The sequence below is a fragment of the Pseudopipra pipra genome, chromosome 1 (genome assembly GCF_036250125.1).
Source record: "Pseudopipra pipra isolate bDixPip1 chromosome 1, bDixPip1.hap1, whole genome shotgun sequence".
In the NCBI taxonomy this organism is placed as follows: Eukaryota; Metazoa; Chordata; class Aves; order Passeriformes; family Pipridae; genus Pseudopipra; species Pseudopipra pipra.
Window position 1 is genome coordinate 29,204,508 of NC_087549.1, and position 14,806 is coordinate 29,219,313.

Genomic DNA, 14,806 nt, shown 5'->3' on the forward strand with positions numbered 1-14,806 from the left:
ACTGCCGCTTGCCTGGGTTATTAAAAGTAAATAAATATAACAAGTGGTGTGCTGACGAAATTTGGACGATTCCCCCTACATAAAAAAAAAAAAAAAAAATCAAAACCCAAACCACAAAACCAAACCACCCCAGCGCTGCGTGACGCTGATTTCTTTCAATTTTGAGTTGATTTCTCTTGGGTTCTCTCCCCCCCCCGCCCCCCCCAGCGGGACGGGAATCCTCTGCCCTCGGCCCCCGGGAAGCCGCCGAGCGGGATCGCGTTTCCATGGCGGCAGCGGCCGCTGAGCCGGCTCGGCGCCTCCTTCCCGCTGCTGGGCGGGAGAGGCGGGAGCGGCCGCGGCCCGGCCCGGCCCTGTCCTCCCCCCGGGTTACTCTCCGAGGAGCCAGGAGGGAAAACTTGAGGGAAACGGAGAGCTAATACGGACAAATCTTTATTTTTCACCCCAGGGGATCCTCCGTTACCCTGCATGCAGGCTGTGTGAGAGGAGCGCGGCCCCGAGGGCTGCTTCAGTGCAGCCATTTCCAAGCCAGAAGTTTTCCCCATCCCTGGGTAGGCTAGCAATGACAGCTTGTTTTTTCCAAGGGAAGGCTAGTTTTCCCCAGGATATTTCTATGTCCCTGTGGAAAACGCGACGGTGGCTCCCCAGGACCAGAAGTGGAAAGTAGCAGCCAGCGCACAAGAACATGCCATGCCAGGGAAAAGGGTCCATGGCCTGTGCCTGAGCCACTTTGGGAATGTGGGTTTCCAGGACAGCTCTTTTACAAGTGCATTTCAATACTCCGCTCTCAACCGGTCAAGTTTTTACTAAAATAAGTGTATTTCATGAAAAACTCAGTGTTAAGTATCTCTTCGAAGATCCCACTGCTGATCAGCTGGGGGACTGATATTGTAATCAAACCGGTCTGAAGCAAAGATCACTATTCATTCAAGGATATATCTGTTTCTTCACACATAAGCAACATTTCAATCACAAGAAAGACCAGAAACACAGCAGCACTGTTAACTCCTTTCATTTTGCTCACAATTTTGATTCTGAAATCTTTCACGAAAATAGACAACATAATGTTCTTACAAACACCAGAGTTGTTGAAATTAAAAATTTAAAAAATCAAGATCATTAAAAGAGGCAGTGTATTGCTAGCATGTGCTATGTAACTGCATACATTATGTCACGTCTTATTCTAGGAAATGCAAAGAAACCCATTGCTTCCAAAATGATTCACTCCTCCAACCTAGCATCCAGTTTCAAGTGAGTAGCACAGAAGAGTAGCGCATCCTACACGTTCCCTGCAAACTTTGTTTAAAAATCAACTTAAGGAATCCAGGGATGGGCAATGCTCTGCCACAGCCAAACTGTATACACATATTGTCTTGTGCTGGAGCCCACTTGGCTATGTAATTGTACAAACTTGTTTGATATTTTGATTATTATGTTGCCGCTAAGAACTCTCACCCAAATTAAATAGTTTTGGAAAGTTCCTTTCCAAGCACGTGTGAAGATTAGAAGCCCCTTAAGGTTCCATTTATGGGCTATTAATAATTATTATTATTATTATTTATGTAATTCTCTTCTCTGCTAAGTACTTGCGACTCCATGTGCTTAAGGAGCTTACTGGAGGGATTCCAAAGCAAGGATGTTGCAAAGCAGGAGAGGGAAGAAAAAGCCTGCTGCTTCTTAGAGGAAGGAGACATGTTATGTAGGGCTCGTGGAAGTTGTTGTACGGAAGCATATAAAAGGTGGAAAGCATAAGAATAAGGGACAGTAGGTGGATTTCAGGTGTGTGCAAAGTCAAGACAGTGGGAACAAGAAGCTAAATTCACAATGGTGATTTAAAAGGTGCCAGCAGTTCCTTTGAAGCACCTTAGCTTTTAACTGCTCTGGTACATAATAGCATCCACAGATATGAAATAAGAGACCTGTTCCCTTCTGAAATGCCTAGCATCAGCAAACTGAATAGGGATCTCTCTGAAATAGCTGTAGGAAATGCTAAGGAGAGAGCCACAAGTTAACCCCAAGGGGCTTAGGCTCAGATTCTTAAAGGTAATTAGGTACCTTTAAATACAAGTTAGACATCTAAATCTTTGAGGCTCAGGGTCTTAACTAACTCTGGACTGGAGGAAGTCTCCTTAATTGATTCACAGCCATGAACCCTTTCCTGGATTTGGATCCTGTTTTGTCTTTCAGAAACTGAACAGGGCATAGTTTTATTATGACAATTAGGCTGGCATGGTAGGGAGAAATGGTCTCCAGGAAACGAGAGATAGAAATGTGGGGTGGATAGGAAATGTATAAAAATGTATAATCATTGGTCCCTTGTGGGGAAAAAAAACACCTTGCTTTTGGTCAACAATGAGGTTTTCCTAATGTAAAAAAGCCAGTAAAAGTGAGGGGAGAAAGGTGTAATTTATCATGCCATGGAGCAGCTATTCATGTATTCTGGGAATATAGCAGACTTGCTTTTATTCATCTCAGGCATAAAGATCTTGACATTGCAGTCACAATAATTTACACTACATGCAGGAATTTTAAATTAATTCCTTGAAGTATTTGTATGTGTGCTTTGGTTTGGGCCTCCGGCACATATTGCATTCCACACACAAGTCTTGAGGGGTTCAAAAGGATTCATAGCATACATTTCCTGAGAGTTACATTATTAGAAATGCAGTCATATATTTGCTTCTGTATAATGTTCAGCTTTTAATAAATTACCTTCTCTTTTTGTGTCTTTCTTCTGTCCCTGTTGCCTACTATCATAAAACTACAGTTTTTCTCTTTAGGAATCTTGACATTCATTGTTTTGACATTATTTGTGGTGTAATACTCAATAGTTATGAAACCTTTCCTGCTGTAATGTTATGGGGTAAATAAAGAAGAGGTAATTTTAAACGCATCAAGGCTCATTTTTTACCATGTCAAAAATTCATAGTAATAGAAATGTTTCTATGATATAAAATCCAGTGGAAATAGTTTTCTTTCAGGTTCCCTGAATCATTTATAGCCCGAATATTACAGTTTTGCAACATTAAATTACATACCTGGTTGAAATAGGATGTAAAAATATTTGTTTCCTTTCAGTAACTGATGGAGTGAGAGTCTGGAAAATTGTTTTAATTTTTCATATTTCCATTTTTAATAACTTGGAATAGGGCAAATGGAACAAGTCAGCTCCTGAATAATGTCCCATTGAACCAATTCATAGAATCATAGAATCATAGAATCATAGAATCGATTGGGTTGGAAAAGACCTCCGAGATCATCGAGTCCAACCCTTGGTCCAAATCCAGTCCATTTACTAGATCATGGCACTCAGTGCCACGTCCAATCTGTGTTTAAAAATCTCCAGGGATGGTGAATCCACCACCTCTCTGGGCAGCCCATTCCAATGCCTGATCACTCTCTCTGTAAAGAATTTTCTCCTGATATCCAACTTAAATTTCCCCTGGCGGAGCTTAAGCCCGTGCCCCCTTGTCCTATTGCTGAGTGCCTGAGAGAAGAGACCAACCCCCACCTGGCTAGAACTTCCCTTCAGGTAGTTATAGACGGTGATGAGGTCACCTCTGAGCCTCCTCTTCTCCAGGCTAAACAACCCCAGCTCCCTCAGCCTCTCCCCATAGGACTTATGCTCCAGTCCCTTCACCAGCCTTGTTGCTCTTCTCTGGACCCGCTCCAGCACCTCAATATCCTTTCTGAACTGAGGGGCCCAGAACTGAACACAATACTCAAGGTGTGGCCTCACCAACGCAGAGTACAGGGGTAGGATCACTTCCCTGCTCCTGCTGGCCACGCTATTTTTGATACAGGACAAGATCCCATTGGCCTTCTTGGCCACCTGGGCACACTGTTGGCTCATGTTGAGCTTCCTGTCAATTAGTACCCCCAGGTCCCTTTCTGCCTGGCTGCTCTTCAGCCACTCTATGCCCAGCCTGTAGCGCTGCATGGGGTTGTTGTGGCCAAAGTGCAGGACCCGGCACTTGGCTTTATTGAACTTCATCCCATTGGAATCAGCCCATCTCTCAAGTCTATCCAGATCCCTCTGCAGAGCCCTCCTGCCTTCCAGCAGGTCGACACTCCCTCCCAATTTAGTGTCATCAGCAAATTTGCTGATGATACACTCAATCCCCTCATCTAAATCATCTATAAAGATGTTAAACAGGACTGGGCCCAACACTGATCCCTGGGGAACACCACTGGTGACCGGTCGCCAACTGGATGCAGCTCCATTCACCAGCACTCTCTGGGCCCGACCTTCCAGCCAGCTCCTAATCCAGGAGAGGGTATACTTGTCCAAGCCATGGGCTACCAGCTTTTCCAGGAGTATATTATGGGAGACAGTGTCAAAGGCCTTGCTGAAGTCTAGATAGACCACATCCACAGCCTTCCCCTCATCCACCAGGTGGGTCACCTGATCGTAAAAAGAGATCAGGTTGGTCAGACAGGACCTGCCCCTCCTAAACCCATGCTGGCTGGGTCTAATCCCTTGTCCATCCTGAAGGTGCTGTGTGATTGCACTCAGGATGATCTGTTCCATAACCCTGCCAGGCACCGAGGTCAGGCTGACAGGCCTATAGTTGCCAGGGTCCTGCTTGCAGCCTTTTTTGTGGATTGGGGTGACATTCGCCAACCTCCAATCATTTGGGACCTTCCCAGAGAGCCAGGACTGTTGGAAGATGATGGAGAGCGGTTTGGCAAGCTCTTCTGCCAGCTCTCTCATCACCCTGGGATGGATCCCGTCTGGTCCCATAGACTTGTTGGGATTCAGCTGGCTCAGTAAGTCGCTAACTACATCCTCCTGGAATACAGGAGGGCTATTCAGGTCTCTGTCTCTGTCTATCTGCTCTAGAGGCCAGTTGTCCTGAGGGCCACCTGTCTTACTGCTAAAAACTGAGGCAAAGTAGGTGTTAAGTACCTCAGCCTTCTCCTCATCTTTGTTAACTATATTTCCCTCAAAGTCCAACAGAGAACTGAGGTTTTCCTTGCCTCTCCTTTTCCACAAAAAAGATGTGAAGAGGGAGCCTGATGTACACTCCTCTTTCTTGCTGAGCTTCCCGTGGAATATCTCCTCCCAAAAGACTGCGACTGTTTGCAGCTTCTTTCCTAATCTCCACAACAGCTACACAGCTCTCATCTTCCTGCCCCTTCTCCCTGCTTCTTTCTCTCTTACAAGCCTTTGCACCCTTCCACGCCTGGCTAGACTAGAGCTGCATATTTGTCCTCGTGCTGTGCACCAAGGAATGGCATAGGGGTCCTAGCAATGACTAAGAATCACATCAAGGCCAGGCTATAGCAGCTGAAGAATCATGAAGGATCACAACTGGAGTAGGAGAATTGTCGCATATTGAGAGCTGTAGAGTACAGTCATAAATACTCCTACACAGTAGATGCTGTGCAGTGTTCACTGTGATGACTCTTATAGACTAAAGAGGCTGCTGGAATGAATTAAAGGAATTCAAGGGCTGCTAAAACAGATTCAGTTCTCAAAGTGTGCCGATCTCCTAGAACCCAAGCAGAAAAAGAGCTGCCAAGGTACATTAAGTCACTTCTGCATCCCTTCCCCCATCTGTGCCCTTGAGAGGTGATGCAGCTCAGCATTTGGTGTCTCGTTATCCAAGTTAGCAGATCTGGTATAAATCTAAAGCGTTTTCAGGGCAGGAAGTGGTAGGTGGAGATATCCTAAGGGCTGGAGCAAGGCTAAGACACAGCTGCCAGGGAAACTTGGGTGGGTGAGTGAGTAGGAGGAGGCAAGAACATGCCTGGCAAGAGAGCGCCTTCCCAGGGATGAACACAGCTGAGAGGGAGTGTGATAGAGAGTGTAACTCTCAGCAGTGATTGGGGTGGGCTTTGTCCAGTGCTCATTTTAAGACCAGATGCAGAACACAACTCCTTCCATTCTGTCATAGAGAAGTGAAACCGGAGAAGCATCAACCTTCTCTCTTAGTCCTCCCCACATCTCTCCTCTCTCCAAGTAGAAGAAGAAACTTTATGGACTGAGGGCATTATTTCCTAAAATCCAAAATAACCTTTTCACTCCTCCCAAGTATTCCTTTCACATTGTTTATTGATTGTGCTGTTGTTACCAATAAAAAAAAGTCTGAGGAGAAAAATGTTGTACTGAACTGAGACATAGCCCTCAAGCATAGAGATGGAAAGTAAGTGTCAGAGGATATGCATGGAAATTCCAGCTGTGTTGCCTTCTTTATAGGGTCTAACTCTGTATTTCTTCTCAAAGCCAGCTCTGGGGGAGCATCACTAGGAGGCCTGCTGGCACCTTCCAAGGACTGAGTGGCCTGGAGCAGTTAGCAATCTCGAGTGTATCAGGAGGATATTTAGGGTGTATTATGATCAGAAGCCATGCTCCCACTAAATCTGATTGCTTACCAACTTCTCAGAGGGAAAAAAATCGCTAATAATTAGATCCTGATTTTATTGGGAGATCTTGAACCAGTAATTGAAAGGTCTGCCTGTGGGCTAAAACAGCTCTTAGAAAGTTGCAAGTAAGAACTTGATACAAAGCATAGTTCCAGGCAGGAACTGTAGATTTGTGCATAACTGATATTTTCAGCTCTGACCAGGAGCTCACAAGCTGGCATTGCAAGTTACATAGAGGTAGAGGTGTCTTTGCTGGAACTGGAAGGCAAGGGCATGTCAGCTGTGGGCTCAAAGGCAGTTTTTTAAATCAATGAGAATGTAGCAATCTTTCAGCTTGGTTGTAAGAGGTTCCTAAAGCCTGTTACTCAGCAAAAGGCTAATAAAGCAAAAGCAGATTAGGCAGTGGTTAAGGCTTTTTTTTTCCCCCTTTCCTAAATGAGTTATACACATCTGGCTTTGGTCCCTTTGTTCTGGGTGCAGTAACAATGCAGTAACAAATATTTGTCATGTGAACATATTCTCTATAGACTTCATAAAGATAGTTTGTATTTTAAAAAAGTGCTTTTCATCCTATCTCTGCAGACAGATGGGTTCTCCCAGGTATGTTTGAGAATATTTGAGAATACAAAGCAGCTAGAGAAACAAGTCTGCCTGCTGGAACTTAACACATTGTTTCTATATCATTTTGCAAAAACAAAACTGAAAGCATAGGTCCTGCAAAATGCTGAAGTGAATGTGTTCATCTAGGAAAGTATAGTTAAGTTTCTTCTGGGGGAAAAATGATTCATTTGACTTACAGTAGGAAAAGGATGATTTCCTTTGTTTAAGATTCCATGGAGAATTCCTTATTTGGAAACTGTGCAGTTCCCTGTATTTGGGAGAATCTGTTTGCTGTTTCCTAAGGGTGTGTTTCTAACTGTGAGAACAGCCTAGATTTTAAAGGCAGAGGACTTTCTTCCCACTAGGAATGCAGTCTACCAAGCTGCTTCAGCTGCTTCTCTGTCCAACTGAACATTCGTCTTTCATTTGAATATTGAATTTAGTTATCTGTTTGGAGAATACAGATTGAATCATCATCTTGTTATTACATTCTCTTTGGACTGTAAACTTCAAACAGGCAGATAGTAGTTCTAGCCATTTATCTGAAACAACAGGTGGTTTGATTAGGAAAGTACAGGACATCGCAAGAGAGGAGAAATTATGCAGCTGGAATAAATTAAGTGTCTCCATGTAAAAATCTGTATTTACCATGGCTCCAAGAGTGTTTTGCATTCATTCACTAAAGCAACAGCATGGGATTTTGTAGAACGGTGTTTTTATTCATGGCAGCAAACTAGAAAATGTCAAAGTGACTGGGAAAATTCCTTAGGATTTATGTTTTTAGTTAATGCTTAATCAGACTTTGCAAAAGCCAACCAATCTGATAGAGTGGTGAGATAGGAGTCAGGTCAGACACAAAATCCCTATTATAACATCGGTAATAACATTATAGCACCATAACTAGTAGCTTTGTTTTCAAAGTAGGCTGTAAAATATGCTCTGAGTTGAAATATAGTGTATGTAATTAGATTTTCCTGCAAAACTTGTTTCTGGAGGGCTAATATTCCCAGCTGCTCTGGGTAAAAAAAAAAAAAAAATTTAGATAAAAGCACACCAGAGCTCCATGCAGAAAAGAAAAAACTAAAAATCTAATTTTGCAATTTTCATGGTCTCATTAACCTGTAGGTAACTCTGACTTCTGCATTTCTGCAGTGTCAGAGTATGGCTACATCTCACTACTCACAAAAAAATTGTTGGGAGCAAATATGAAATAACTGTTTGACTTTGTTAGAATTGCATAGAAAATTTTCATGTTATTGTTTCGAGCATTATATTTTCTTCTTCTGTGGCTGTGGCATTCTTTAAAGGAGATCTACATGCCCAAGAGGCAGGTGGAACCTGGGCAGATACAATGGTTTGCAAGAGCAGAGGGAACTTGTTCAGGTAAGCATAGTGCAGGATTCCTCTCGCTCATACAACAGTCATGATCAGACGTCCTCTCCAGACCTGAAGAGTTTATGGGACAGAGAAAGAGAAGTTACAGGTCTCCATCCTATTCTGGTAGCATTTTACCTGCAAAAAGGAAGCTGTAGGCCTTATTTTCACTTTCTACATGTGGTCGGTAGCTGCACTGAAGAAAGACACAGTATGAAGTCTGCACATGGGCTGCACATTCTGCCTACATGCAAGTTTCTCCTGGCAAAATGAAGAGCCATTCCTGAAACAGCTGGGGGTCATGCTGTACTGTCAGTCCCCCACGAGGACTGAAGGGGAAATAAGTCATCTACAGCGGGGCAGTAGAAAGGAAGAGATGATAAACAAAAGAAAAAAGTCACATGAATTTTTTTTCTTTGTTTTTATTTCTAAACCTGTACTTTCTCCTGGTGAGAAAGTAATCATCAGCCAAGGATTTTGAAGGGAGGCAAGACATAAAATCATCCTGTTTAGTACCTTTGTTGGTGATCTGGATGAGAGGATTGAGTAAGTTTACAGATGACACTAAGTTTTGTGGGAGTGTTGATCTGCTGGAGGGTAGGAAGGCTCTGCAGAGGGATCTGGACAGGCTGGATCCATGGGCCAAGGCCAACGGTATGAGGTTCAGCAAGCCAAATGCCACATCTTTATGTGGGTCACAAGAACCTCATGCAGTGCTACAGGCTTGGGAAACAGTGGCTGGAAAGTGGCCCAGCAGAAAAGGACCTGTGGGTGCTGTTTGAGAGTTGGCTGAACCTGAGCCAGCAGCGTGTCCAGGTGGGCAAGAAAGCCAATGGCATCCTGGCTTGTATCAGGAATAGTGGGGCCAGCAGGGCCATGGCAAGGATTGTCTCTCTGTACTCAGCACTGGTGAGGCCTCACCTCAAATCCTGTGTCCCATTCTCTACCCCTCACTACAGGAAAGATGTTGAGGTGCTGAAGCATGTCCAGAGAAGGGCAACAAAGCTGGTGAAGCATCTGGAGCACAAGTCTTACAAAAAGCAGCTGAGGGAGCTGGGTGTGTTTAACCTGGAGAACAGGAGGCTCAGGGGAGATCTTATCACTTTCTACAACCGCCTGAAAGGAGGTTGTAGCCAGGTGGGGATCAGCCTCTTCTGCCAGGTAACAAGCAAGAGGACAAGAGGAAATGGCCTCAAGCTGCTCCAGGGAAGGTTCAGGTTAGACATCTGCTTAGACATTAAAGGGTGGTTAAACATTGGACTGGGCTGCCAAGGGAGGTGGTGGAGTCACCATCTCTGAAAGTGTTCAAGAAATGACTGCACATGGCAATTAGTGGTATGGTTTAGCTGGCATAGTGGTGTTTGGTGAAAGGTTGGACTCAATTAACTTGGAGGACTTTTCCAGCCTCAATGATTTTATGATTCTGTGATTCTATGATTATTGTAGGTGACCTTGTCTCTTGCTTTCCTCCTCTGAAGAGGAGGAAAAAAAAGTATTGCAACTTCTTATTTTTGCTGTGTGCACATGAGATCAAGTGAACCAGAGTGTCCGTACTGCTGCAGAGAAACATGAGGAATCAGCTACAGCCTCACATTACCTGGAGCCCACAGGCTCCCCCACCATTTGTCAGCCGGGCAGAGCAGGGCTATACCCACCCAGGCTAGGGGCACAGTTTTACCCTTATAACTCTGTAGTTAAAATATAAATATGTTTCCTAGATTCCTCCTTATGATAGCATGAAAATATCTGAAACTTTGAATTATCTAACTGATATTTCAGTATTCTGCTGCTTACACTTGGAAAGTCTCTTCATTACTAGTTCTTCATGCTTTCTCACAGATTTGGCCCTTTAAATCACTTTGGTGGTTTTGTTAGTTTTTCATTACAGCTAATTTTTTTTTTGTAAAAAATTGCATAAATTACTTCACTGCAAAAATGTCTCAATGTCTCCTTGTTTTTATGAGTTTGCAGTTTTGGCAGTATTGGTGATTTTCAAAGAGATCAGAGACTCTCAAGTCTTTAATATAAAACTGTTAATTAGATTCTGCTGCAATTAAATCTAAATAAAGATTTGCTGTCTAAGCTATTTAGCTCTGTTAAGACTGTTCAGCCATCAAATAAACCTGCTTTGTTTTTATACCCAAACAGCACAGGTCTTGAAGATTCAATAAAGCCTCTAGGACTGTTTCAGCTTCACACGTAAGAAAGAAATGTAAAGTTGCACTATTCATTGAGTTCTGATCAAATCAACGTGAGTCTGAGCAGACAGTACTTCTCACAAAAAAAAGGAATGTATTAGATTTGTGTGGCAAATTTTTGGTAGCAGGGAGGCCACAGGGGTGCCTTCTGTGAGAAGATGCCAGAAGCTTCCCCTATGTCCAATAAAGCCAATGCCAGCTGACTCCAAGAGTTCATCAGTGACATTGGTAGCACCTCTGGGACAATGTATTTAAGAAGGGGGAAGAAAAGCCAAAATGTCAACTTCAGCTGGGAGAGAGGAGTGAGAATATACGAGAGAACTGACTCTGCAGACACCAAGATCAGTGAAGAAGAAGGGGCAGGAGGTGCTCCAGGTGCCAGAGCATGGTGCAGACCACGGTGAGGCAACTGTGTCCCTGCAGCCCATGGAGCTTCCAAGGTGGTGCAGAGATCCACCTGCAGCCTTTGGAGGACCCAACGCCAGAGCAGGTGGGTGCCCGAAGGAGGCTGTGACCCTGTGGGAAGCCCACGCTGCAGCAGGCTCCTGGTAGAGACCTGTGACCCCATGGAGAGAGAAGTCCACGCTGGAGCAGGTTTGCTGGCAGGACTGGTGACCCTGTGGGGGACCCGCACCGTAGCAGGCTGATCTTGAAGGACTGCAGCCGATGGAAAGGGAGCCACACTGGAGCAGCTCATGAAGAACTGCAGCCCATGGGAAGGACCTACACTGGAGAAGCTGGTGGAGGACTGTCTCCCATAGAAGGCATCCCATGCTGAAGCAGGGGAAGAGTGAGAGGAGTCCTCTCCCTGAGGAGGAAGTAGCAGAGAGAATGTTTGATGAACTGACCTCAGCCCTCATTCCTTGTCCCCCTGTGCTGCTGGGAGGGAGGGGGTAGAGAAAAATGGAAAGAAGGAAGGGGTGGGGGGAAGGTGTTTTAAGAGTTAGTTTTTATTTCTCATTGTCCTACTCTAATTCGATTGGCAATAAGTTAAATAAATGTCGCCAAGTCAGGTCTGTTTTGCCCCTGACAGTAACTGGTGAGGGATTTCTCCCTGTCCTTATTTCGACCCATGAGCCTTTCATTATATTTTCTCTCCCCTGTCCAGCTGAGCAGGGCAGTGATAGAGTGGTTTTGGTGGGCAATGGCATCCAGCCAGGGTCAATCCACCACATTGTTTTCCAAATTTATCAGCACTTTAGATGGAAGTAATTTTTCAGACAGTTGTATTCTGAAGTGAGAAATGTGAGGTGATGATTAAGGCTGGCTGAACTGTAAGAACAAACAGTCATAATGCTCCTCAAGCCCTGCAGAAATAGCCCCTGTTCAGTTATTTTCAGGGTATGTATTTGTCTATGTGAGCTCTGTTAGGTCTACTCATTGGGTCAATTTTAGGAATGTTAATTTTTCGTCAATTTGAGACAGTAATTCTGACCTCTGCTTAAGAGTTTCCTCAGTGTTCATATGATCACCATCTTTTCCCTCATGTACCATCTTGATATTGAATTGTTACAAGCCAGCACTAACCCGGGGAATAAATATAAAGAAATAATATGACAACTCCTGACAAGTTTTTGCAAAGTTGCTCAAACAGTTGCCGTGAGTATGAAAGCATTTAGAAGATGAGCACATTTACTTGTTACTGTCCTTGTTTATCCTTAGTCCTGCACCATGAGTGGTTTTTTCCCCCCATAAAACCATAAACTCCACTGTTGGAGCTAAGATTATATGGGAATTTCATCTTTTATTTTCTTTGCCATTGATAATTCTAATGTCTGCAAAGAAAAAGAAGGAACTGTATTCCATAAAACACTGAAATTTAGAAAGAAAAAGCAGTGCTTTAAGTTTTCATGGCTTCTGATTTAGAGAGGCCTGACTTACTGTGACTACTTACCACTGTACAGGGCTGCACAGGCATTGTGATGGCAGAGAAGCTACAAAATGAAATTTAATAATTAGTTTTACAACAGTTTGAAGTGTTTATATTTCTCCATACACATTTTTCATAGTACCTGTTGCTGATTCTTATATTAAAATAAAGTGTCACTCACCTGTGACAGATTACCATGACTACTAATTTATGTCTCAGCCTGTTTTACATTAGTTGTCCTTTCCTGACTCCAATAACGATTTGTTTGTTTAGTTTGTGGCAGATGTGCTAATCCTGAGGATTAAAAAAAATGAAGAGCTTCTCCCCCACATGTCCCCCATTTAGGTGCCTCCACACTGTGGTTATTTATTTTGGGCAACATTGTTAGGTTCTTTTATTTGCTTTCTGGTTTCTGAGCTTGAGGGTGGACCTGACTCATATTTTCCAAGCACTATGCAAGTGCTGTGAGGGATTGTTTGGGTTTTATTTTTCTTTAGAAAAGTTCTGTTCTACTGCAGTTGCTCTTTTCCTGCAACCCAAATCTTGAGAAGGAAAATCTGTTATAAAATGAGGTGCAACAAAGCCCACAGAAGCCGGCACCTCGCTGTTGTGCGTTACTTAAATAAGACAGAGTTCAGAAGCGGTATGCAGTGGTCTTTTTGTTGCAAGATGAGAACAGTAGGTATCCATATTAATTGTTGTATCAAAATATTATGTTCTAGCCAGAAGTAAGAAAATTACAGCTGGTACGTGATTCCAGTTACCACATGATCTTTGGAAAAAACAAGCCCGTATTGCTTTATGGCCAAGCCAACAATTCCTGAACAGTAATTTATCATGGGAGTAGGCCGGAAAGGTTACCAGCATCCAGCCAAAACCCACCACTCATGCAGAACAAGACTTGCAGAAGATGAAGGTAGTTTTTTAATTCTAAGTACTTAGTACTTACGTCTCCCTGTTGTATTAAATCTCTGAAGTGTGACTCCACAGCTCACTGACATAGGCCTTTTTCCTCTCAAGATGTAGGTTGCCTGGTGGCTGCCCTCTGCTACACTGCACCCTCCTCTCCAACTACTTTGACAAGGCAGAATAATCACCTACAGTCCTTTCAGCCTGACTTTATTTATGATGAAATGAGGCCTGGCCTCATTAATTCAAGAACTGTTACAGTTCTGGCCACAAAACTATTATTCTGTAAAGAATTTGAGAGTAAAAATTTTCATCCAAGTGCACACAGTGAATTTCCACTCCCTCAGATCAAACAGCCTGGTAGAATTCATTCCCTCCCTTTTCCTGAGGTACAAGTAAGAGGTACATTGTAATCTATCACATTCAGGAAAATTGCTGGAGGAGGTAGAGATCTTCTCTCAGTCTGGTCCCAGTTACATTTATTTTCTATTTTTAATGTGACCCAGTGTGCTCATAGCAGTTTCAGTGCTAGAGTGCTCTGCCATGGTCCTGAATAGAGCTTTGTATCTCCCAACTCTATTTTATGATACCAACAGTCGTCTATACTGGCCCAATTTTTATTTAGTGACGGACACTGAGAGCCCCAAAGTCTGAAACCAAAGCATTAAACCATTACAAACCCATTAGAAGAGAAAGTTTGGAGACGTAACTGTCATTGCTAAGTCAGTTATTGTTTTCAATTTGCTACATTGATCTAATTCCACATAATTTCAGGTATCATTTGTCCTCCTCCAGTATAAAGCCACCTTAAAAAACCCTCCAAATTGTATGGACTGATCTGCATATAAATATGCTTATGCTGTAGAGCTGTGGCATTAGGCATATGAGCCCATATGTTTCTTTGAATTTAAAGCAGGACTGTCGTTCCCTGTGCTTGAGGAAAGTAAATTGTGTCTGTGTCTGCATGCAGAAACATAAAAACCAGAAGTAAAATAATGAGCATTGACTACAAAAAGAACTAGCCTTGATTTGGCCAACCTTCCGGGGCCTCCCAGCCACAATACTAAAATCTTATCACCAATCAACAGTCACAAGCAACACCCCGTATTAACTTTGCAATCAGGACAGAGAATGAGCTAGAAATGGCTCATGGGAGGAAGCAATGGTTCTCAGGAGTCCCATAAATTCAACCAGCATGGTTGATTCACTCCTTCCTGTGGGGTGTCAATAGCCTTGATGTTGCACAGGCCTGAGCTGCAGCAGTACTCAGAAATTTATAGATCGTAAAATGGTTTGCATTGGAAAGGACCTTAGAGATCATCTAGTTCCAACCTCCCTGCCAAGGGCAGGGACACCTTCCACTAGACTAGGTTTCAACTGCCTCTGGTTTGAGTGATTTTAAACAGAAAAAAAAAAGTGTTTTACCAAAGACATTTTTCTCAGTTACTTTTTCAGGATAAAGCTTCAGCTTATTTGTCCATAATTT

At 43.4% G+C, this 14,806-nt stretch overlaps 1 protein-coding gene across 1 annotated transcript in view; it reads left to right on the plus strand.

Moving 5' to 3' along the window:
* ZNF704 (zinc finger protein 704) overlaps positions 1 to 12,618 on the plus strand; it is a 136,136-nt gene extending 123,518 nt beyond the window's left edge. The window contains exon 8 of the mRNA XM_064650089.1: positions 10,492 to 12,618. Within this exon, the coding sequence (XP_064506159.1) occupies positions 10,492 to 10,503 (12 nt within the window). The 3' untranslated portion in view covers positions 10,504 to 12,618. The remainder of the gene's footprint in view (positions 1 to 10,491) is intronic.
* The last annotated feature ends 2,188 nt before the right edge of the window (positions 12,619 to 14,806 follow it).